General features: G+C 35.6%; 1 protein-coding gene and 1 long non-coding RNA gene across 5 annotated transcripts in view; one reads left to right on the forward strand and one right to left on the reverse strand.

Annotated features, from left to right (window-relative positions):
* Positions 1-1,416: 1,416 nt before the first annotated feature.
* On the forward strand, positions 1,417-10,939 carry LOC107581289 (uncharacterized). Its single transcript, XR_001608823.1, has 3 exons — positions 1,417-1,518; positions 1,615-1,640; positions 10,809-10,939. It is a non-coding gene; the product is annotated as an uncharacterized lncRNA (long non-coding RNA).
* Positions 10,940-13,386: 2,447 nt separating this feature from the next.
* LOC107580185 (transcription factor EC-like) overlaps positions 13,387-26,160 on the reverse strand; it is a 48,367-nt gene continuing 35,593 nt past the window's right edge. For 3 of the 4 annotated variants that reach the window (XM_016265923.1, XM_016265941.1, XM_016265935.1), the window contains 7 exons: positions 22,197-22,442; positions 21,754-21,855; positions 19,144-19,189; positions 17,056-17,112; positions 16,147-16,222; positions 15,251-15,398; positions 13,387-14,356 (listed from right to left, as the gene is read on the reverse strand). In XM_016265923.1, coding sequence (XP_016121409.1) covers positions 13,898-14,356; positions 15,251-15,398; positions 16,147-16,222; positions 17,056-17,112; positions 19,144-19,189; positions 21,754-21,855; positions 22,197-22,442 — 1,134 coding nt within the window. In that variant the 3' untranslated portion in view covers positions 13,387-13,897. Of the gene's footprint in view, positions 14,357-15,250; positions 15,399-16,146; positions 16,223-17,055; positions 17,113-19,143; positions 19,190-21,753; positions 21,856-22,196; positions 22,443-23,379; positions 23,517-26,160 lie in introns of those variants that run through there. The other variant, XM_016265929.1, reaches the window with a different exon arrangement.

Here is a 26,160-nt window from a genome sequence, read left to right on the forward strand (position 1 = left end):
ATCATTCAGTTGCTTTACACTGCCAGGACTGATCCAGGTTACAGTGCCAAGTGAGGGAAGGAGATGGAGAGCCTCATTTATACAAGCCCAAATACAGAACAGCCATTTAAAGATAATCTACTGTCACAATGTTTTTTCTGTTCTGTCATATGTGACCCTGGACCACAAAACCAGTCATAAGGGTAATTTTTTTTAAATTGAGATGTATACATCATCTGAAAGCTGAATAAATAAGCTTTCCATTGACGTATGGTTTGTTAGGATAGGACAATATTTGGCCGAGATACAACTATTTGAAAATCTGGAATCTGAGGGGGGCAAAAAAAAATTAAATATTGAGAAAATCGCCTTTAAATTTGTTCAAATGAAGTTCTTAGCAATGCATATTACTAAACAAAAATTAAGTTTTGATATATTTACAGTGGGAAATTTACAAAATATCTTCATGGATCATGATCTTTACTTAATATCCTAATGATTTTTGGCATAAAAGAAAAATCTATAATTTTGACCCATACTATGTTTTTTTGGGTATTGCTACTACTATACCCCAGCGACTTAAGACTGGTTTTGTGGTCCAGGGTCACATATGTGGTTTTCTTTTATTAAAAAAAACTTTTTTCTGAGAGTGTTGTGGGACATTCTAGATCTTCTAAAACCATTTTAAACTGCATTATGCTAATTATTATACAATTATAATTCATGTCACTTTATGACCTCATATTAATTAAGAAACTACATGGAATATTTGTACTTTTAAAAAAAATGCATTTGTCACACAGCAGGACCATTTAAAATGAAGGCAGAAAGATTAAGGAAACTTAAAATAAATGGTGGCCAGTCACAGAACTCTTATACATTCATGTAATTTAATAACTTCAATCTTGATGTTGATGTTAATGTTAATAAAAAAAGATCACTATAAAAAGACTTGAGAACTTAAACCATGGTACATATCCCAAAAATTGTTTTAAATAAAATAAAATTACGAACGCTATATCTTGTTGTATCTATGTCTTGTTTTAATGCTAATTGTGTTTTAATTGATTGGATGTATTATTACTTTATAGACGAGGTAACAGAAGAGTTTGAGAAAGCAGAAAAATAATGACATTTAATTCATTCTTGATTTGAATTTAATTTCTTTTTTTAATAATGCATGCATTTAATGTGTTTTTGACGTCTACCCATTTTTTCAGCTCTCTTCATCTGTACAAGAATCTGGCGGTGGGCAGATTTCCATCATCACATCACGTTTGTGCTGAGGTGTGCGGCGTCTCACATGCGATTGGCTGCGGCTCCCAGCGGCGACTGCAGCCTCTCTTCATCCCTTCACGGAGCTTTGCAGGCAGAAGCGAGTCAGAGCGAGAGGTGAGGCCTCACTGAAGCGTGTTTATTTGTGAGGAGTCACAGTGTCAGGTGTATCGGTGAACAAACAGGCCTCTGTTGTGTGGTGAAAGAGGCCACGCTGCTTTTAAGAGCTCACTTTTATCACCTCTGCACTGAAGGCTGATGGAGGTATTACGACTCTCTCTCTCTTTCTCACTCAGACTCATACACTCTCTCTCACTCACACAATCTTTTTTTCCTCTTTTCTTTCTCTCCGGTGAGCAGTCTGTCATTTTTGGGGTGGTATGCAGGTAAGAGACATTGATATATTAGGTGAATTTTTTGTGTGTGGTATACTTTTTTTTGAGTAAGCATTTTGAAAATCTTTTTTTTATTATTATTTCTTTTTTAATCCATAAAAATAATGTTATTATTAAATGTTATTTAAAAGTGATTAGATAGATAGATGTTTTTTTCCTCAGTTTAGTTCTATTAGTATGTCAATTTAAACTAAATTAAATTGAGAGCTGAAATAAAAAGTGTTTATTTTTAATTATATATATAAGTTATTTCAAACAAAAAAAAAATGATGGTTTTAATTTTAGTATCGTATAACTATAAAAACCCTGATATAAATGTATTATATACATTTTTTTTTTCATTTTATCCTGACGTTTTGTTCAGCTAGTTTCTTTGGCATGTGCATTTCACTTATATGTGTACATTTCATTTAAATGGTACATTAACTAGACAGTCTTGCAACTCTAAATTGTGAAGGAGTGTTGAATTGTGAGAAGAAAAAAAAATACCAATACAAAAGCAGCACTGCTCAATTGTAGGGTGGGTGGACATTTGAGCAAGGCATTCTGGGTAGGTGTACATGTACAGCAATACAGCACAGTTCCCTGGTAAAAAATAGTTACTGTTAGATAAAGGTTTGGGCATTCAAATTTTGGTATACACACACAAACATACACACAAATTTTCATGTGCAAATAAATAGAGGCACTGATATGTATAAACACCCGTTCCCTCCTGCAACGTTTACTTCTCTACTCACTCACACTCCGTCAATCCCACTCTTGCGTTTAGCATCCTTCAGTGGAGATCATTATTTACCAAACAGGCTTCCTAATAAGTGTGGAGTGATTACCGAGAGGAACGCAAGGAAGAAAAAAGAGAAAAACCTCCGCTAGAGGAATATCCATCATAATTGATGTGTTGCAAAGCAGATTACACACATTAGCGCACACAGTTTTGAATATGACAGCTCCAACTGAACATGACAAATTCCATAATGCGGAAAAAAAGGAAGGTATTTGACTCTCAGGGTATTAGGATGCTCGGCGAGCAACAAAGCAGCATTTGCATGCGAGTGTAACCAACCCCCCACCTCTGCTCCTTCGGCCATAATTATCTCTCATTTGTTCTTTATTTCAGAAGGATCCTGCATGCAGCGTTTTGCGGGACGGCTGTTGCGTTTGTCTCGTAGCGCGCCTCTGGTTGAGCCGGGCTAATCCACAACACATCGTATTAGATGCGCTGCTGTTATTTACTGAAGCTGCTTACTGTAACAGTTACACAGAGCTGCTTCACACAGCTATCAAGTGCTCCTTTTGAAGACATTCATAAAGGATAAGGATTTGAGAGATTTACTAAAGCACTTCTACACTGAAAGTATATTGGAATATGAGAAATAGAAAATCATTTAGGTGTCATACAACTAATCTTATAGTATTTCGCTTATTGTTATTATTATTATTAAAACAAAAATAGTCTAAAATATTAAATTAGAATTCGTTTTTACTTCTTTTTCGTATTATTATTTTGTATATGTATACAGAGTTGGAGAATAACTACCTGTATTTTTTTAATGGATTTTTATATAGAGAGATTTTAATGGCCTGTAGATATTATTATTATTAGGGGTTCAAGCACGAAGTGCTGAAACCCTATTGTAATTGTTAGGATTTTTTTTATTATTATTATTATTATTATTATTTTTCTCCGCTAAAACTGATCGTGCAGAACAAACCGTAAGGCGTAGAGAGATGAAACTTGTCCAGAAGGTAGAGCTCCCTGAGGGGACATTCTGACAAAGACTCACCCCAATCGGCCAATAGGTGGCGCCCAAAATACTATTTTTAATCATTGATTTAAGGGGTTACAGCCATGTTAACAAAATCTTTTTCCTTATGTGCTTAAATGCCTTAACTGCTTGAACCCCGGTAATTGCTGCTTGCAGCTATATTTATTATTGATATTGTCTGTATGTATATAGAGTTGGAGAAATCCTACATTTTAATTTTTCATTCAGAGAGAATGTTTAACTGTGTGTAGAATATTATTATTATTTACAAAAAAATATTTGAACTATAATTGCATTTCAACTGGATTTGTTTGGATTGTTATCCTTACAATTACAGTTCTTATTCATCCACCTTTTATCAGGCTAAAATTTGAGCTATCAAGTGCTCCTTTTGAAGACATTCATAAAGGATAAGGATTTGAGAGATTTACTAAAGCACTTCTACACTGAAAGTATATTGGAATATGAGAAATAGAAAATCATTTAGGTGTCATACAACTAATCTTATAGTATTTCGCTTATTGTTATTATTATTATTAAAACAAAAATAGTCTAAAATATTAAATTAGAATTCGTTTTTACTTCTTTTTCGTATTATTATTTTGTATATGTATACAGAGTTGGAGAATAACTACCTGTATTTTTTTAATGGATTTTTATATAGAGAGATTTTAATGGCCTGTAGATATTATTATTATTATTATTGATATTGTCTGTATGTATATAGAGTTGGAGAAAGCCTACATTTAAATTTTTCATTCAGAGAGAATGTTTAACTGTGTGTAGAATATTATTATTATTTACAAAAAAATATTTGAACTATAATTGCATTTCAACTGGATTTGTTTGGATTGTTATCCTTACAATTACAGTTCTTATTCATCCTCCTTTTATCAGGCTAAAATTTGAGGGTGTTTGAATCGCAACGCTCCTCAGAAGTGTAATCTGTAACCCTCCACCTCACACTTCATGATAATCACCTTCCAGCACAACAGAAGGAAAGAAATAATATCCCACCTTCTGATTGTAACACCTTCTACAATATTTGAGTCCTCTTTACCAAATGCGAGCTTGAATTGATTTTTATCATGCAATATGTGGATCTGCTAATGGCACATCACAATTCAGGTCGAGTAAATCTGTTGTTCGTTGCACCGAAAGACAAAAAGTAAAGCAATGCTCTCGCCCTCCACGCTTGAGCACAATTAAACACTTGTGCTCCAATTTCTCTCTGGATCCATATGTGCTTTCTCCCACACAGTCTCTCATGTTTTCTTCAACACGTGTAAATTCTAATAAGGCTGTTTAATTTCTGTCACACTCCTGGGTGTTATTGAAGTCCTTGGCAGATATTTTACTGAACGTACACTGTCGCAGATTTGTATAAATTGTAAGAGTATGTTTGCTGACTAAAAGGCAAATGGAAAATGTGTTCTCTGCGTAACTGCCTTTTTATTCTATTTATACTGATAAGAATAAAATGGGTTTTTTTTTTCATGTGCTCTCGAGTAGTTCCATCAAATTCCTCCTGGGATATCAGTAATTTTCCTGAGAGCCAAATACGCATGTTCTTGTTTGTAAGAATTATTTTAAGCTTTTAGTGATTGCTTATGGTGCAGCTTTAATCGGTGTTGAATTAAAACAATCAGTGAGGTTGTGTGTGGCAGCACGAGTTGTTTTGAAATGTTATGGGCTGTGTTCAGTCGAGCTAACTCTGCTCCAACACTGGCCTCTAGTGGCTGGTGCTCCCTGAATAGTGTGTTCAAATATCACACACACTAAACAGATCCGGTCTCCTGATACATACAACAACCATTTTAAGTGACATTTCCGTTAATTAGGATGAAACAATTATAGCTGAAGGGAATTAAAGTGACCCATACAAAGAACAATTAAAACATATCATTAATTTATAACTTTTTACAGTTATAATAACTTAGTTACTATCCAAGAAAAATACGACAACCTTTACCCATGACCACACCTATGCAGAAAGACATTGAAAGTAAAACAAGTCACTTATTACATTTATTGAAGGGACTTTTGTACAATGTAATAATAATTGTTATACTATTGTATTATTGGTTTAGTATTATGTAATAATAATCTTTTAATAATTTTATAAATATATAAAATGATAGTTATATATTTTATTATTATTGTATTTAATATTATTTATTATTTATAATAATAATATGCAATTTATATATAATAAATAATATTAGTTTTTGTATTATAGCATTCAATATTCATATTTTTTATTATATTTTATTATTAATGTTTTCACTATTTTGTGAGAATAACATCGTTTAAATGACATTTTTAATATTTATTAATATTGTATTTAATATTTGTATTGTATTCTGTTATTGTAGTATTAATGTTTTGACTTTTTTGAGAATATCATTTTTAAATATCATTTTTATATTTATTTGTATATAAAAAGACTTGTATTGTGATACCAGTTTTTCATTGTAAATGTCCAAATGTTAAGATATGAATAGATACTTTTTTTAAAAACATACATTTTATAATTGAGTGTTTAGGCTGAAAACTGATATCCCAACCTGGCTGCCTTTCGGAGTTAAGCACATGACCCTCGAAATCAGCATTAACTCAGTTATAAATATGTAACCCTGACTCCCTTTTGACCCTGCACCTGTTATTCTGCTTTCTTCCTCATTCCCTATCATCCTCTTCATCAGCATGTCGTCCCATACCTCCCTCCTGTCCCGCAGCTGTAGGCCCCATATCACATCTTTCGAGTAGGTCAAACGGCGAGTGTATACTGCTCAGGCTGTAATAGGCATAATAGGGTCAAGCCTCTGCATTTAATAAACAATTATCCATTAATAATAAATAAGGCTCTCTCTAAAGGGCGTGACGACGGCCCTCTGCAAGCCTGGAGATGAATAATGCACAAAGTCCTGGTCAAACGGGCCGACCCACACAGCGCCAATTATCCCGGTGTGATAACGAGCATCTGAAACCCAACACCACTGTATGATAATAAACAATTATCCATTAATAATAAATAAGGCTCTCTCTAAAGGGCGTGACGACGGCCCTCTGCAAGCCTGGAGATGAATAATGCACAAAGTCCTGGTCAAACGGGCCGACCCACACAGCGCCAATTATCCCGGCGTGATAACGAGCATCTGAAACCCAACACCACTGTATGAACACACACACACACTCACACACTCTCCCACACCTCATACGGCAGTGTATCTAGGATTAATATCTCACTCCCGCTTATGTTATTTTCTTGATTTCCCTGCAGTGTTTAGGAAGGAGAGGACTTCGGTTACGCGGCCCTCGCCGCCAGAACTGTCGCTCTCATTTTGAATTACAAATCAATCACAGGTGCCACCCGTAGCCCCACCAAGGTCATTCAGATTATCAGAGGTTATGAGGAGAGACTGATGGACCGCTGGCGTATTAGCATAGTCCGGTACAGGGTCTCGAGTTAAAGAGCCCCTCTGGACCTTTTCAGAATTCCCAGCTCGGCCTCCCCAAAGACACTGTTACTGCTTATTATGGAATGAATGCTTTGCACTTTGCACCGGTCAATTATAGATATTAAGCATAAAGAAAATATACAGGGCTTCCACAGGGCCACTGGATATCTGACAGCGCTTGGACAGGTATCAGTCAGCGTAAGATGTGGGTTATTTTGAAGGTCTATTAAACAAGCTGTACATTAATAGTCATATTTTTTCAACTGTTTACCAGTGACCACTATAACAGCCCATTAATGGATAATTAGCTGATATTTTACCTTTTTTTAGAGTCTCAGCCGAACAGTGCAAATCCCGAAATCATCAACATCATCAAATCATACATTCTGTAGCTTCTGCCGTCACATCAGATTTTGTGAGTATAAGTTACTATACATTTCTACAAATTTATATTAAGTTAATCACTTTTTTAATCACAATGCCACATAGTTTTTTTATACCATTATTTATTTCATTTAATTTTAGTATTTAATATTTAGGACACCCACACACAAAGTTATCTAATTTTATACCATTATTTATTTCATCATAATAATATTAAAAATAATAATAATTATTATTTTTCATTATTGTTTACTGCATGCAACTTTTTAAATAATGATTAGTATGATTAAGATTGACAAGGATTATAACATGTAAATCGTTTTAATCGTGTTTGTTAATGTTCTAATGTTTTCACATACAACTTTTAAATAATGATTAGTGTGATTATGATAATAACAAGGATTTTAGCAGAAAATGTAAAAAAAAAATTATTTAATCATTTTAATCATGTTTATTTGTTAATGTTATTTCACATACAACTTTTTATATATAAAGTGTGTGTATAAATCATTATTAAATAGTAATTAGTATATATCATGATGATAATTACAATGACATAAAATCTCTCTATCTATCTATTCCCTTTTTCACATATTACTATATAAGTACACCGTATCCAGCAACTGTGTGTGAAAACCTTGTGAAGACTTACAGAAAATGTTTGACCTCTGTCATTGCCAACAAAGTGTATATAACAAAGTATTGAGATGAAATTTTGTTATTGACCAAATACTTATTTTCCACCATAATTTGCAAATAAATTCTTTAAAAATCCTACAATGTGATTTTCTGGATTTTTTTTTCTCCTTTTTTCTCTCATAGTTGAGGTATACCTATGATGAAAATTACAGGCCTCTCTCATCTTTTTAAGTGGGAGAACTTGCACAATTGGTGGCTGACTAAATACTTTTTTGCCCCACTGTATCTACAAGTGTGTATATACATTTAATGTTTACATTTTATAGTTGGTTTGTAGCGGCCCTGCTTTCCAGATATCCGTATCTACATCAGCCACTGGCAACCATGTATTGGTTGAATGTTGCTATTTATGGTGGTTTCAGAATAGATTCATTATGGTATATTTGCAAAATGAACATGTGTAAGTTAGTGTTTCACTGCATTTACGTCACACATGTGCTAGTAAATGTAAGTAAACCTGTGAATTAATATGCACTCATGTATATGCATTAGAAAACCAGAGCAGAGAATTTCCCTCTGATTCCCTTTGATTTCATTTCCAGAATGAAGGTTTGGCAGGAGGCAAATTAGCATTAAAGAAATGTCTTTGCTAGATGACTGTTCTCCAGCACCTCCAAAACACACTCTCTCTCTCTCTCTCTCTCTCTCTCTCTCTCTCTCTCTCTCTCTCTCTCTCTCTCTCTCTCTCTCTCTCTCTCTCTCTCTCTATGTAGCAATCTAGTATCTAGGCCATTTTATTAAAAAAAGTCGCAGGGCAGCATTGACAACATGTTTGTGTGTGTGTGCAGTGCAATCTGCGAATTTATCTCCCGACCTCTCTCTCTCTCTCTCTCTCTCTCTCTCTCCCTCTCTCTCTCGCTCTCTCGCTCTCTCTCTCTCTCGCTCGCTTTCTCTCTGGTTGTCTGGAACTCTGTGAGTTCACTTTGTCCTAATGACACTCTCTCGTCTCCACATCCGCACCGGCCGTCTCAACATCCTGCCCTGATCCCAGTGATTTAAAACACACTCCAACGTACCCCATCTTTATTGTGGGATAAAGCGCAGCGCAGGCCTGAGATACCTTTGCTCTCCCCGTCTGCATCTGCGGCACATCTGGAAGTGTGAGTCTAAATAATTGGAAGTCAATTTGTTTGAAGTTATGTTTTGGCATCTGGTTCAATTCATTCGATCTCTGGAAATCACATTCAGGGGTTTTATAGCACTGCCCCAGCTGGAGGCTTTTCATCTCTTTGTGCTATGTGGTTAATTCGGCGCTCTCTGGCCAGTGATGTGGGAGTTTGTGAAATACTGCTGGGTGTGGTCCTATAAACACAAAAATGGAGGCTCGGCCCCAGAGGATTATGGGAAGGCTGTGTAGTGATGTGGCAGAGTCTGGTCACCTGGGGACGTTATGATCACCTCGTATCAGTAGGAGCCTTGCAGTCCTGCTGACATCCCTGATCGGTCACAATTAAACACGCTTTGTTCTTATTAATTATTTGATTAGGATAATATTTGAATATTCTATTCTAATGAATTCTATTACATGTAATAGTGTGTAGCATGAACGTTTACATTTTTCTAAGACATGCAGCATTTATAATACATGGCTTGTCAATGTTTAAAGTTATTTTAAGTGGTATCTCTGCAGATTTTGTGAGCACAAGTTGCTCTATAAATTGATATTTTTAAGTTTATAAGTCACTTTATTTAATTTATTACAATCAGTGTTATTTTTTAAAGGGGTCATAGGATGCTACATGCACTTTTACAAGTTGTTTGAACTGAAATGTGTGTTGGCAGTGTGTGTTCACAACCACCCTAAAATGATAAAAAATCCACCCAGTGGTTTTTTGTGAATCTACTAAAATCTTTACCCCTTTCTCAAATCCAGCCGGTCTCAGATGCCTGTCTGTGTGACGTCACACAGACAGGCCCCTCCCACAATAGTTTGATTGACAGTAGCGTTTCAGCACAGACTGGACTGGCGTCTTACCTTAGCTCCGCCCTGAGTGACTGTCATCAGTCTGCCATTGTTTCACCGCCGGAGCAGATGTAGACAAGAATGACTCCTAAGCGATTGAGGTGTTCTGTTGTTGGATGTAATAATGAACAAAGCAGTCGTTGTTTACTCCCGACATCTGAGCCGCTGAAGACGCAGTGGATTATGTTTGTTTTTGAAGGGAATGCGCCCCGATCTACATAAATGCGTCTATGTTCGCGCGAATCATTTTTGATCTTCACCTACAGAAGAAGTGAGTGTAAGGTTTTTTTTAACGAATCTTTGCAAATCGCCTTTCCTAATAATGTGCTAATTAGCAAGTTTCACGATGAATGCAGCTAAAGTAAACAGTCTCTCTGAGAGCGGCTCGGAAGAGAGGGGCGGGGTCAGCAGAGCTCATTAACATTTAAAGGAAAATGCTACAAATCTGCATGCTGTTTTTGACAGGGTAGAAAAGGTGTTTTTTACACTACCATTGAGAAATTTTAACCAAACTATGTTACAGACTTTTCATTAAGACCCTAAAGAATCATTTCAACTTGTGGAAAATGGGCATCCTAGGATCCCTTTAAGTAAAGAAACAATGACAGTTTTTTCTTAATATTTTGAATATGTTATTTTTATATTTTCTATATTATGTTGTTATTTGTATTCATTTTATTTCAGTTTTATTTATTTTACAGTACAGGTTGATGGAACTTAATAAAAATTTGAAATGCCTTGGCAACTAGCTGATATAAAATAAGTTTTTGTATATTTATTTCAGTTAACAAATATTTATTTTCAGTTTATTTCAAGTAACAAATGTTGTTGTTGGTTTTGTATTTTTCCCCCCTAATATCTCCCATTTTCTTTTGTTTACAAGATTCACAGATAGCAAAAGGCACAGTCCAGAGGGTGTTTTGTCATATTGTCGTCCTGTGTGAGATCAGACTGCACACATGAGCATCCCAGTCTATTACCACCATCTGCTGGTGACACACAGGACAGTGGCAACAAATTCAGGTACAGTAACAACAAGGCTACGTTTTCTGGGATTCTACATTGATGTCCCATGTCAGTTGCAGTTTTTCTAAGAAATCTAAATCAATTGACCAATGGCTGAAGATGATTGAAAATAGAGGATTTAGTCTAGTATAGTTTCTGCTGCATAAAAAACATTGCTGTTTGTGTGTCTAATATAAGTGCATTTTTAATATGTATGAAGATAGGTTTTTTATGTTATAGTATTGAGTCTGTTTGCATGTATTTAAAACAAAACAAAAAGAATCTATAATTATTAGTGGTGGGATTCGAACAAACCCCCTACCCTAAATAATTAATGATTTTTAGGAGCATGTAACTGAGACCATTTAACCGGTGAAAAAATTGTTGCAAAAGTTGCATTGAGGGATGGACTAGAGTTGTAACTAAAGACTTGAGAATTGAACATCAGAGATTTGAACGTGGACTATTTTGATCTGGACCAGTAAAAACAATGTAGCGATATAAAAAAAAAAACACTGTAGCCCATAGCGTTATGTTTGAGTTTTGCATAAGATTGTTTTACACAGATTATCTTCAGAAAAATTCAAAAAAAAAAAATACACTCAAAGTTATAAATCAAACAGGTTATTGGGAGTACATTTTAAATGAAAATACTATTTAATGTGTAATTCAATGTTACTTGTGGTTTCTTTGTAATTATTTGATGAATTTACTAGCTTGTAAAAGAGTGGTAAAAAAGTAAATCCTACACCAAATATTTTTCAGTATACCTTGTCATCTGACTACAAAAGAATGTCGATTTCTAATCTTGCGGACCGTTCTAGCATATAGTATGATTGCTTTTTTGCATTGAACATAATATTTGTTCCTTTTTCAATTCTTTATCCATATTGAAATAAATCAAAGGACTATATTTGCGGAGGGAAAATGGTTTGGAAGTGGCTGAGAAAAAGAAAATAGGAAATTGCGCTTATGAAAATGATTTCCATGAGGCCTCGTCCATGTTTGTAATTTAATGAAAATCCATATTTACTTTGGGTAATTGCGCTGGCCAATTAAGCGTAAACATCACTCAGCACTTTGTAGTTGGGAGTATCAGAGCTTGATAATGATGTGGCAGTTCAATTTTATTTTCCGTCTGCAGCAGAGATGCAAGTCGAAGCTTTTTCGATTTCATTACAGAGAAACATATAAGCTAATAACATTCTCAAACATTAATTTAGCCTGGCTTTGATGAACACGGGCTATCTGCCGAAATGCATTGACATGTTTTTTCAGCATGCCTAGTGTTTGTTGTATTATTAATGTGTTATTTCATTTTCGATTCTGGTTAAATAATATCTGCTAATGAAATGTTTCTTTAGAAGGCTGCCTATTCTGGGCAAGTCCAAAATAAAACTTTAAATCAACTTGACTCATAAGAGACTGCTGTGTTACATGTTGTTGCTAACTATTTATGATCGTTAGTGTTTGTATATGCAGTAGAAATCAACTCGTTTGGGATTCAGAGTCTCGTGTGATTTTGATCATGACTGTTCTGTGGTAAACTTCTGCTGTGAATGGGTTTTGTGTTAGTAGTTGTTCAGAAGACTGTTAGCGGATAATTAGTGGTTGTTTGAGAGTCATCCTCATCAGTGGTCAGGAGCCTCCCAGTGGGCGGTACTTCAGACAGGCCCGGCTATCATCACTTGTTAGGGGTCAGCTATCTGGGGCCAGATTTAAAAAAATAATAAATGTAAACGCATTAAGAAATAAATGTTTGTGTGTTTGTTTTTTGGTCAGCATAATGGTTTAGTTACCAACATTCTTCAAAATGTCTTTTTGTGTGTGTGTGTGTGTGTGTGTGTGTGTGTGTGTGTGTGTGTGTGTGTGTTTTTCAGGCATTTGGAACTACATGTGGGTGAGTAAACAAAATAATTTTTCATTTCAAGTTAGGAATTTTATTTTTCATAATGTTTTGAGAATCTGAAATATAATAATGGCTCATATATTATGATTATAGAGATACTCAAGAAGGAATACAACTTGAATTTTATTCAGAGGCCCAAACGGAGTAAAATGTGCAATTTGCATAAAAATGTCTTAAAATGATATTTAAATGCTTAGTTTTATGATCAAAGCTCTGTAGTTTTTATTGTGGGGGCAAAACATATAATGCAGTGCAATATATAAAAGTTGCGTTTACTTCATAAATATCGGCAAAAAGACATGTGCACCGTGACCTGAAGGGGGATGTTTTTAGAATTATATTAAGGCCTTTTATTTGCTAAAAAAGTATAAACTATCAATCAGATGACAAAAGGCATGTAGTGCAAAAGGTTTTTTTCTTTTTTAGTAAAGTTGATTATTTTGATCATTTAGAGATTTGCATATCAAATATAATACAGTAGGCTTCATACAGTTAGGACCTCGACTGAAACTTGGGATATGAATGAAATGTGAGACAATGTGTTCAATTTATCAAAAAGGGGTTTATTGTGTTTTCCCAGACCCCTAGAGTTATATATAAAAAGTAACAAGTTAGATTAAGAAATGTTTAAGAATACAGGGATTAAAACATAAATACATGACCAGTATGTTTCTGGAAAAATACATTATGTATGAAATATAGAAAGATGCGTTAGGGGTTTTTTTGCCTATAGCATGATAACGTCTTTATTGCTTCTGGTCTCAGTGGTAATAAAGTTAGCCTGCTTTGGATAAGGCACAAAAAGATCTCTCTCTAAACTGGTCCGTCTCAACAATGCCATTAAGTTTCAGAAATATAAAGTTGGTGATCCAGTGGTCATACGTAACCAGTGTTATTGCTGTATAGACAGTCTTTTAGGTCAATGTCAGTAGATCAATCAGTCAATCTCCCTTTTTTAATGTGTCTGACTCAACATTGGAGTAAGATTCTCGTCGTCTTTGTAATCCAACGGAACTGGGAGATCAGTTACACAGTGTTACAGGTCAGCGTCCGGACGGTCAGAGCTCGTCTGCTTCCTCTGAGCTGAAGCTGCTCCTGCAGCTGCTCCCTTTGGACACGGCGGGCGATCCGGCAGAGAGGAGCGGGTCAGTCCCGAAGGGCGAGAGAGGGTCGTCCATCAAGATCTCGTCCAGCCGGTGCTCTTCTTTCAAGGTGCTGCAGAAGAAGTCAGTGAAGTGGGAGAGAGGATCGGAGAAGGTGTTGGAGCCGTCGGTCTGTTCTCCGGCGTTCCCCGCAACCATGGCTGCTGGTAAGGGAGCCCGCTGAGTGTATTCTGGGTTGCTCATGTCCTCCTGAGGGTAGACGGGTGGCTGGCCTGGCTGCGGCGGGGCCTGGGTGCTCGGAGGGGCCGGTGTGACCAACTGTTGTTGCTTTAGGAGGTGTGATGAAAGTTCAGCGGCTCCCATAGAAGCAGCCATACTGGGCAAACCATGAGCGCGAGCCTGGATTTCCAATTCCTGCCAATTATAACACACACAGGCAGGTGGGTTAAAGATGAACTGACCATAAAAATAATAAGAGTACACTCTAATTTGGTCTCTTCCCTTCTTCCTACTTTTGCTCTAGGCCTTCATCAACCCCAATAGGGAGTTTATGTGCCATAAACACATGAAGGGATGCATTCAACTTCAAAAACTCATGCAGCACAATGCTATATTCTGAGGTAATGTCCAGCCAGCAGGGCTTCCCATTAAAACAGGGCAGCTAAGCAGTGTGTGACGCATAATTATTAACTTACCCACACCTTTGGGCTTAAGCTGCCACCATTGCGAAGGTTTTTGGCAAAAGTATTCTTAAATGCTCAACATTTCAACATCATATTTATTAATTGTAGTCGGTTTTACTTGGCATCTAATTTTAGCTGGTGAAAATAAAATTTGCATCTTTAGAAATACTTTTTTACATATTTTATACATTTATAATATCTGACGTTTTGGGCTTAAGCTGCAACTATCATATTTTTTGGTCAAAATATTCTTAAATTGTATATATATATATATATATATTTTTTTTTTTTTTTTTCAGTGTGTTTATTATAAAAAAAATATAAAATTAAGGTTAATTAAATTCTGTCAGCCCAATTTAGATGTTCTTGTTTCAGATAAATGCTCCATTTTTCATCTGTTAGTTTAGAAAGATATTATGTTCTGCTTTTTAAAAAAAAAATGGAAGCTAGTCTTTTTTCAGCACTTCATTCCTCTGTTTTGTGTTGCATCCCTCTCTTTAGTGTTCTTCCTTGTCGCTCACTCCTACAACCATCTTTTTCTTGCCGTCTCTCATGTCTACATCTCATTGGCACTCTCTCTCATGGCCATATTCCCCTCGTTCTCTTGTTCTTTTTGTCTCTTTACCTGGATTCGTAGCAGGAGTCTTCTGTTGGCCTGTTCAAGTTTCTTCTGTCGGCTCCCGAGATCACGAGCGTGCTGCTGCTCTTTCTGCAGCCACTTAATGTATTCCACCGAGGCCTTGAGGATCGTCCCTTTGTTCCAGCGCATATCACTGCCAGAAAAACGTAAAAGATAACCTTTCTCAACACCGCCTTTGCATCAGCAGAACTTTCATACACAGAGAAAAGCCTCACAAGGGTCTCCTTTTTTCCCAGGACTAAGAAACTGTGATTTACATGGCCAATTATTCATTCTCGGACATTACCTTGCCTTTGAATGGGAATTTTAATGGAATAGTTAAGCACGTCTGCAGAAAGACCATTCTACGGCTCCTTGTACGGTAAAATTAATCCCTGAGCAAAAAGAGGTAGAAAAAAATTGGACTTCGGCAGCCGAAGTAAAGTGCAGTCATTCCCGATACCATTACTTTTTAAAAGGAGGAAAGTGTCGTGAAATTGTCTCTTTCTTTGGAATAAGATGTTGGCCTGATCGCAGCTAATAATCTCCTTTATCTTGTGTTAATGGCAAGGTGACAGCACTAGTCTTCCATTTAAATTCGATACAAAGTTCAATTAAGCCGGGGCAATGGACCTCATGTCTGCACTGTACTTCATCTCTGGGTTCAGTTGTGCTTAAACTTTAGTTCAAATGCTCTATACTTTGCCTTGAACCTCATTTTCATCATTCAGATGGGGGTCTGTTCGCTCTGTAAGTATTTCTTTGAGAAATGAGCACTGTGCTGTCATTTTCTCTCTACTTCAATGTCATTTTGCCCTGTATTCATGAGTCTATCTCTGAAGTGATTGTTTTTTTTTTTTTTTGTTCTTTTCTCAGACTTTTAGAGTTTGAGTTTGACTTACGGGTCACTTGAATTGGGTATCAGCGTTCCGAGTTCCTTGATCCTGTAGTTGATGTTGTATCGCCGTCGTCTTTCAACTGGCAATTGAGAGAACAAAGTATGTCATACACCACAAACCTAATATTAAATATAAATGACTAATAAAAAATACATGCTTTCTTAAATTAAAGTATGAATGGTGTATTATTAAATATAAATAATAAATATATAACCCTCATATTTTGTTGAGAATGTCGTTAAAAATAAATAAAAATAAAATAACTTTAACCTTATTCTCCTCAGAATATTAAAGAATATTTTCTCTGACCTAGTCAGGATCCATTTGACAAATGTTATTGAATATTTATTGTATCACAAAGCAACCAAGCATTTTTCAGAAATGTGCAACTTTGCTTCATTTTGGAGTCATTTTGAGCCCCATTAAAGCACACCACACAAAAAAAACAATAAAATAATCAAAATAGACAGTCTTTGTTCATTTTTGTTAACAATAGTTTCTTGGAAATTTAGGAAAAGTATCAACCTTGTACTTAAAGGGACAGTTCACCCCAAAAATTACAATTCTATCATCATTAACTAAAAAGTAGATATTTTGAAGAATGTTGGTATCCGAACAGTTGACGGTAGCCATTGACTTCCATGGTATGGAAAAAGTACTATGGAAGTCAATGGCTACCGTCAACTGTTCGGTTACCAACATTCTTCATAATACTTTTTTTATGTTCAACTAAAGATAGAAACTCATACAGGTTTGGAATGACACGAGGGTGAGTAAATGATGACAGAATTTTCATTTTTGAGTGAAGTATCCCTTTAACTAATTTGAAGTACTTTTGGAAGCATTTACAGGGCCTCTAAACAGAACATAAGGGTTAAATAACCATTTTTTTTAAATGTAAAGACCCCTTACTTTGATTGTGGTTGTCTTTTTTCTGTCTTTCTTTGGCCAGGACTCTGGTGTCGTGTTCTGTAAGAGAAGAAAAGATGGGAATGTTATTGCAGAAACTAAGAAATGTATATCCAAAGGTAATGTGAACATTTAGTTGACATTCTTTAGAAAGCTGCCAGATTAAAAATGTCATTAGATTTAGAAAACTTCCTCAAGATTCCTGACCCCTGCCTAACACTCACAAAACAACACTAACCTCTGTTAACCCATCACATGCAGCCATGCAATCAATACAAGCCCTCTTTTTGTGTGTGAATACGCTGTTTTCATTCACCCCAGACTCGTCAACACCAGATCTGTCTTAATGTAGAAAAGCTGTGTATCTTCTTTTAATCCTTCCTGACCTTACACTTAACCAATCGGCTGGCATCGTGGAGCGTGTGAGGAGGAGGGAGGCCAAATGCTTCTGCATTCATATTCACATTCACATTCTTCCAAATTATATAACTGGGAGCAGTGATTGGATTTCTCAATTCATTTCTGCTGATTCAATAAGGTCATTTGAGCCGCGCGTAACCAAACAAGAGCGCCGTGCAGCACGCTTATGTGAAAAAGACAGTAATGCACTTATTTTCCTGCCGGAGTGAAGAGGTCTGGCAGGCATCCTTTCTATTTCCTGAATCAATTAGCTTTACTTGATGCATGACATTCATAAGAAAAAAAGGCGCCCACAAAGGAGGCATTGTGCCGTGTCTATCATGCTAAGAATACATACTACCATATTCCGCTCATTGAAGCATTGATAATGAAGAATGAGAGCAACACAATGGTGAGCTAAACACGAAGCGTGCTGACTCTTAAAATAAGACAGCTGGACAATAACATGAAACATACAGGCTTGTGTTTAGCTTTCAAAGCCTGGGCCTTATGGGATAACACATGTGGAATGAGCCCGTCTGGGTTTGCTTCGCTAAATCTATTTACAGTATGCCCTTGAATTTGATTTATTTATTTATGTTTTGTTCATAAATTTCCAGAATGGAAGACCATATAATGTTGCTACATTTTTAATAGTCTTGCCTACATAGACCTTTAAAAGCTATTATATTTGTGTAAATTACATTTACATGTATGCATTTGGCATTTTTAATGTAGTGGATTCAGCATATTTGTAATCATATTTTCATATTGACTATTATACTATTGACTATGATAATTATGTTTCATCAAATTATACCATGACTAAAGTGTAACCGAGGAACATATTTAGTTGTAGTAGTAGTGCTACATTTGAAAACATTTATCATAATATTATAACATATAATTGAAAAATAATAATATAAAAAATATTATTCATTTGAAATAAGAAAGGAAAAAATAAAGTATTCCAAATGCTTAAACGTAAATGTAAATGCACACTACAGTTTTGAGACCGCTAATTCATCTTGTAAAATAAGTTTGTACTAAAATGCTATTTATCATTTTTATAATACAGTTATACACTAATACAATACAATATAGTTTTTATAATACTTTTATAAATATTTTACAAATGCATAGTTATATAATATATTATTGCTCATAAATTTTTAATTGTTGATATTTTGCAAATATTTTAGTTATGATTATGGTTTATTTAAAAAAAAAATTCATTTATAAGGTGTACGATAGGACAGTAAGTCTGCACTTTAAATAGTTTTTGTCAGTACATATTATATAATATATATGTATATTATAAAAATAAGTAAAATATGGTGCTAACAGAGACAAGGTGACAAGTTTAAATCCCAAGAAATAAATTTTTTTTTATTTGATTTTATTTTTGTGGACTTAAACTTATGACCTTGTCAATGCTGTCACAAGATGAGCAACAGAAAATTAATTGTCTCAAAAATGCAGTCGCATCTTTGTGGTGTAGATGCCCTTAAATGATTTCTCTTTAATGTGTAACTAAACTGCATGTTTCTTTCTGAAATGCCTTTGCTAACAGCACAGGTCCTGCTCGGACAGGCATCTGTGCCCTTCTGTGCTCCGTACCTGTGACTTCCATTTTAACTGAGAGCTTTGTGGGCAATGAGGGTGTCAGTCCACCGTGAGGGGCAGTCATACCTTGGTCAACGCCGTACACCTCCAGCATGCTGTTGTTCAGGGAAACCTTCAGAGGAAAGAGAGAGAAAGTAAGTCTAGATTTACACACAGACATTAAATGTTCACCATGTGTAGTTCTTCTGAGTGTATGCGATCTTTTATTGCGCCACATGTAATATTTTTGGTGTTTTATGTTACATGCATGATTTTTAACAAAGACTTCATGTATATTAAGAGTAAAAACCTAAAACATCAAACACTATCTGTTAAACAGGCTTAGTTAGTCTCTTGATTTTGACGACTTATTTTACACTGATTTTGAGGAATAAAATGTGTTGAATTCTGCTGGAGGTGCTTTAATTTTCCAAATGAAAGCATAATCAAATGTAAAATATAAAACAAGGATGTGTAGGATGTTATGAATGAAGAGTGTTTAAATTCTGGATATATGCAGAGCTTATATGTGCACACTGTCATTAAATATTATTCAAAGGTGTAAATAAAACAAAGATTATTGGAGCACATTTTACTAGAGAGCACTCTTTCAGTTTTTCTACTTCAAAATTTCATGTCTAACTCAATGCAGTTTCTTTGTAGTTGTGACATTTACTAGCAATGTCTGAGTAAAAAATACTTTCCATACTATTTGTGTGCAGATTCAGTATGAGCTTTAAATGTGCAGAGAAAATCAGCAAAAAGATGCAGTGCTTAAAGAGACAAAAGAGGGCGCCGCGGAGCAAGGGATTTAAAAAAAAAATTGGCTAAATAATGAATGTGTAATTTTAGTATCATTGAGATACTATTATAGTTTTTATTAATATTTTGAATTAGTTTATTATTTTTACTTTTCTTTTTCATTTTAAAGTTTTAGATTAAGTTATTATTATTAGTTTTAGTTAACTATAATAAGACTGAATTGAATTGAATAGAATTAAATTTTTATTTTTATTTTTTCTCCCCTGACTACCAATCCCACGAAAGCCAGAGCTGTGGAAAGCCAATTTCTGTCAGCGTTATGGATGAAAAAAACGAAGTGTACAGGATTAAAGAGGAGGTCAGAGCGTTACAGGAAGACAGAGGCGGCAGGCGTTATAGTGTTTCCTCCGCTCGTACACACTCTCCATTATCTCAGTGAGGGGAGAGAGCTCGCTTATCAACATGAAAGATTGCCAGGGCCCCTTGACTGTTCGCGTCGTAATCGCTTCAATCCATTCCCATCATGTTAGCAGATATGTTGACACGGGGAAGCGGCTTGATGCGTCGTGCTGTATGACTAATTAGAGCGAATTGATCCATTTAAGCATGGTATAATTTCTGAACAAGTCCACTGGGAGAGAAGATATTAGCTCAATCCGATGCTTGACTGCTTACTCAGATACAAAACTCTCGTTCGCTCTTTCTCTCTCTCTCTCTCTCTCTCTCTCTCTCGACTTCCTCGCCTTATTCGTTCCCATCATGCTCTTTATTGTTTTCAATAGAATCACATACCTCTCCAGTGAGTTCAGGTGTTGCTGTAATCACGACTCAAGTGATGCTTTGTCCATCTACAGACGTCAGTATGACCTTAACAATTTCATGCTGGTCTCACACATACTTGGGCCACTTGTGTGCCCACATGCTTACGTAAGGCTTTTCATTGGCTCTAGCTGAATTGCAATTCCTCAGCAGAACGTGCATTTAGTTATTTTCTCTTGTTTTGGAAGAGCAATCACTCATTAACATAGCCAGGCTCTTCTAAGACATACCTCTCTGCATGCCGACATCATTACCAGACTAATCTGTATTGTTCCACTGTTTGAAGCCTGAGATTTAAGTCCGTTCCCCTTTGACTCTCAGCTGGATTCGGTGTGACCTCACGCAAAGACAAACCCCTTTTCACAAGCATACCAAAGTCTGGCACATGTTTGTGTTATTAATGTGTTTAATTCATTATATACGAATGTAGCTTATATTTAGGATTCAGATATGTTTTATTAATCTAATTATGTGGGCATTTTATGTACTTAAATGTACTTGATTTTGTCATTTTCATTTTATTACATGTTAACACTTTACTGAAGGTTTATATGATGCTTTAAAAAGCTATTTAGTTGTAGTTTTTCTAACACTATAAATGTTTTTAAATATATTAAAATTACATAATGACATAATATAGTATTTAATATCACTATTGATCTTGATAATTATTTAATAGTTATCGATATTCTACAAATATTCAAAAAAATTATACTTTTATGATTTCTTACAAAGTACATATTTCAGTGGTCATGACTAAAATTATTTTAGCGATAAAATATTCATTATTTGTAATAATATAGAACTTCATATTCTAGAATTAATATTAATATTCTAGAATTATATGTAACTTATTATGTAACTTAATGTTCTGCTTTGAGTTAATAACTCACAATATGTATTTTACACTTTATATATATATATATATATATATATATATATATATATAGTATGATTTTTACTTGATATTTTGACTTTTAGTTCAGTAAAATTTTGACTAATTTTAATTTACAGAAAAATAATTATAATTTTCACTGTACTTTTTACACCCCAATACACAGGTCATTATTAATAACAGTTCAACACAGTGAAGAGATGAACTTGGCTTATACTTACATTATTTTGCATTATGATGCCTGGCTCCATACAATCCAAACCCCCATCTTTGAACCCGGTTTCAAGGCTAATAAGATCATCAATAACTTCATCCATTGGAAACTAAAAGAAAACAGTGATTATAGCACTCTTTGTGCTCCGTCGGCAGTGGTTGAATTTGTCAATCTGAGATGTTTGTTTGCTTGTTTTGAGTTTTATTTTCACTGTCATCAGTCATTGTGTCAATGCAGAGTAAAATGAGAGACGTGTGAATAAAACCGGGCCATTAATCCAATAACAGATCATCTCAGAAAGACGACTGTGAGGATGAAGCACCTCTTATCAGAGCAACTGACCCACCCTTTTAATGTCAACATGATCAGAGCTGAATGTTTGAAGTTATTGATGAGTAAACACACACACAGACTGTGACACAGGTAGATGAGATCACAGGAGGTACTCACCTCGCTGTCGTGATTGTTGGCCAGCGTGAGCAGGGTGACAGGGCTTCCTGGCGTGCTGCTGTCGCTCACGGGCGGCATGTGTCCATTGCGCATGACTGGCACTGATCCCAGGGCCTGGCCCAGGTGAGGATGGCAGACCGAGTGGGCCTGGCTAGCAAGTTTGCTGCCAAAATTTAGGTATTGCTTGACCTGCTGTGCCTGAGTCTGGTGGAGGTGGTACTTGGAGTTCTCCAGGTGATTCTGAACCTTCAAAAAGAAGAGAAAAAATTGCATTTTTAGATAATGTAAGTCTTATTTGTCTATAAATTGTCTTTACACTTGAGTGTCTTACATATCACCTTTTTTCCCAACATTAGGCATTTGTGCAACCAAAACCAGCACAAAAAAGGCAGCGTGTCAAATGTGCACTTAAGTATATACCAAGCCCAACATCTAATTTTAAGCACATCACACCATTTACCTGCTTAAAACATCCCTAAAAGTTAATTAAAGGGATATTTCACCACCAAAAATGAAATTTCTGTCATCATTTACTCATCCTCAAGTTGTTCCAAACCTGTACGAGTTTCTTTCTGCTGCTGAACACACTTTGAAGAATTTTGGTAACCAAACAGTTGATGGTAACCATTGACTTCCATAGTATTTTTTTTGGCAATGGCTACCGTCAACTGTTTGGTTACCAACATTCTAAAAAATATTACACAGTTGTTACAGAGTTGAAAGAAACTCATACAGGTTCGGAACAACTTAAGGTGAGTAAATGATGCCAGAATTTTCATTTTTGGTTGTATTATCCCTTTAACCAGTATAATCCAACATCAGGCAAAAAAAAAAAACAATACGCAGGACAGTTGACTTAAAAATCATTGTTTACTCACCCTCATGTTGTCCTGTAGGACTGTGGAACACAAAAGAAGATATACTTTTTTTGTCTATGCAATGAAAGTCAATGGGCACCAATGTTGTTTTTAGACCCCATTGAGTTCCATTATATAAACCGAAAATCTTCAAAATGTCTTCTTTTGTGTCCTGCACAAGAACGAAAATCCTACATGACATTTGGAATGACATGAAGGTGAGTAAATAATGACAGCACTTTCATTTCTGGGTGAACTACCCTTAAACCAAGCACCAAACGGCTCTCGTCTTGCGCAAGTCAAAGCAGAACATAGCAAGTCCTTACGCTGGAAACTCGAGCTCCGTCTCTCATCTTGTAGAAACTACAGTCAGTTAAATGTGGCATTCTCAATCCCTGTACGTCCACTAAGGTAGGATCCCAAGCTGTGGAGAGGAAACTGAGTGACTGTCCCCTCTTGTTCCTGTGCGGTTTTATAAGCAAGCAGGAGGATCTCAGTGACCTAATTAGTACTAAGGCCAGGCCTTTCCTATTTATTGCAGGTCATAGTAATCACCTCAAGCGGAGAGATTACTGATCTTACAGGTTTGATCACCACAGGGCCGAGGTCTTTCGCCTATATCGCTCATTCGCTGGGACCGCCCAGTTCTGTTTGCGTAAAGCGGCCAATCCCAGACTTCCCCCTTCTGCCACTTCTGCTTCAGGGGGTCCGAGACAAATACTACTTGTTCTGTGCGGTTTACAAATGACCCAGGGGCCCATCTCTGGATCAGACTCACTAGACAACATTGTCTTGTATCTGTTCTCAAAAAATAACTGTCGTGAACCCGGTTGCTCCTCTAATTTTAGTCTATAAGATATCGTAAAGCTAAATATAGGAGGGAATCATTCATTCAGGGTGACGGAGGCGACCTCTAGTAGTCATTATTATGTTGTCTACGCTCACAAAAGCACAACTGTTGAGTTACTTTTATGGCGCTCGAAGTATTTTCGGAAAAATCCAAAAAGGAACTTTTACTGACCGCTGACGAAAAAACACTCAATTGTGTGAACAAAAGTTGTTTCATTTGATCAAAACGGCTGTTTGCTCAAACAAAAGAGGCATTTATTACTCATGCTCGTTGAATCAGAAAACATTTGTTGGACTGCAGACTGTATCGCCCTTCAGTGGAAATCTTAAATGGAAAATATCCCATACGCACCGAAATAGTTATTTAAGCCCTTGAATGATGAATCCAAGGACCAAATCGAATCTTCTATGCCCTTCTGACTGCGTATTCAACAGTTCAGCGGAGGTCTGTCTCTGTTTATCAGCCATTGCAAAGCTCTTTTCATTACGCACACTGGATTTGGCTTCAAAAAAGACCTAAGAGTGTAACTTCTCTCTTATCCCAGGCAAAGGTGAAAGAAGCCATTGTGTGTCTGAGGGCTCATCTCTGCAGTGGGGAAGGGAAGCGTTCTCCTGCCCACTGCTGGTTGTGTTAGAGGGCCACGTCCTTGACTCACATCTCCCCTTTCAGTTGTGAACGCAGGATATACGACTGTTAACTAATTACAGCCTGTAATGTGATTGAAGTTGAAGTGATTTTGATCACAAATGCAGTGTAGACAATGGAAGCTCTATGAGTAAAGATGCATTAGACGCCATATTTAAACCGATATCAGACACTCTAGAAGGTTCATTTCCTAAATGTTCAGCATGCAGATTATGAGCTGATCTAACGTTAACATTAATACAGTTTTCAGGGTAGGCTTTCCGGCACCCTCTAGTGTAAATTAAATTTGCTAGATTCTAAGTTCATAAACTTATTTTTATCCACTTTTGGTAATTTTCTATTTTGTATCTATCATATAATTTTTATATCGTCTACAATAGTAAAGTGTATTCATTCAAATAACTGTGTGTGTGTGTGTATTACAAAAATATATGATGCCCATTTAGATAAGAATGGCACATATTAGCAATATATCAAATTAATAATTGTATTTTATATTATGTTATTTAATATTATAAGGCACAAAAAGCAATGACAGTATTGAACTACAAAAAACTAACAAACAATTTCTTCACAGTTGCAGATAAACACAAATCAATTTTAAATGAATATATAAAAAAAATGTTTTACCTTAATTTGGACTATAAATGTGCATCTTGCTTAGAAACCTGTAAGTGTTTCTTGAATGGCGAGGTATAGTCTATTGTGCTTGTGTTGATGTTGCTTAATTTTGTTTCAGGATTAGTCAAGTTCTGGTTTCACTTCAGAAAAATCTGCGTTTTGAAACACAGGGGAGGGGAATGATTTTTACCGGTTGTACCAATCATGGACAAAACCTTTTCATGGCTAAAAGGTCAGGTATTATAGTAAGTTGGAAAGACAAGTTAAATCCTTGCAATATAAACTTATAGGATATGTCTTTATTCTGACAGATGTGAATCAGAGCTGTTCTTTTTTTGTTTTGTTTGGTGTCTGAAGAAATCAGTTGTGCTCTACTGAATATTCCTCCTCAGCATCAATGCTGTTAGACCACAAAAGTTTCTGAGGGGAAGAGAAAGTAAAGCGCACACACACACACTCACTCACTAAAAGAGCAGAATCACATTCACATCTAATATTGTTCCTTTTCCTTAAAAAAAAAAAAAAAGGTTTAAGATTGTGAATTTATAATTTGATGCTGTTTTGCTATTTTGATGTATGTTACAGGAGCAATAAACATATTTGGACAATTTAGTCCCACTCAAAAATTCAAACCATCAAACCAATTATCATTCATTTTATAGAAATATAGCTTTCTTTTTATTTTATATATTTATGTTTTTAGATTAATTTTCTATATAGCTCTAGCATCATATTGAAATATAACACTTTTTATTATATTATTTTAAAGACATTTTGTTTTAATTTTCATTCTTGAGAGTAACTTAAGTGTCCAAATACTGTTTTGGAACCAGTGTGCTTTTTGTAGTCATTCTATAAGGCTTTTTAAAACTTGTCATTCACAAGATAACTTTCTACAAAAGATTTATTAATATTTTAAATTTTTGCTAGAATCATAAAAATGCTTGATTCTATTATCTTTGTCCATTTAACCAAGGAACCAGCCCATATA

Source organism: Sinocyclocheilus grahami, unplaced genomic scaffold (assembly GCF_001515645.1).
Source record: "Sinocyclocheilus grahami isolate Dianchi unplaced genomic scaffold, SAMN03320097.WGS_v1.1 scaffold33.1, whole genome shotgun sequence".
In the NCBI taxonomy this organism is placed as follows: Eukaryota; Metazoa; Chordata; class Actinopteri; order Cypriniformes; family Cyprinidae; genus Sinocyclocheilus; species Sinocyclocheilus grahami.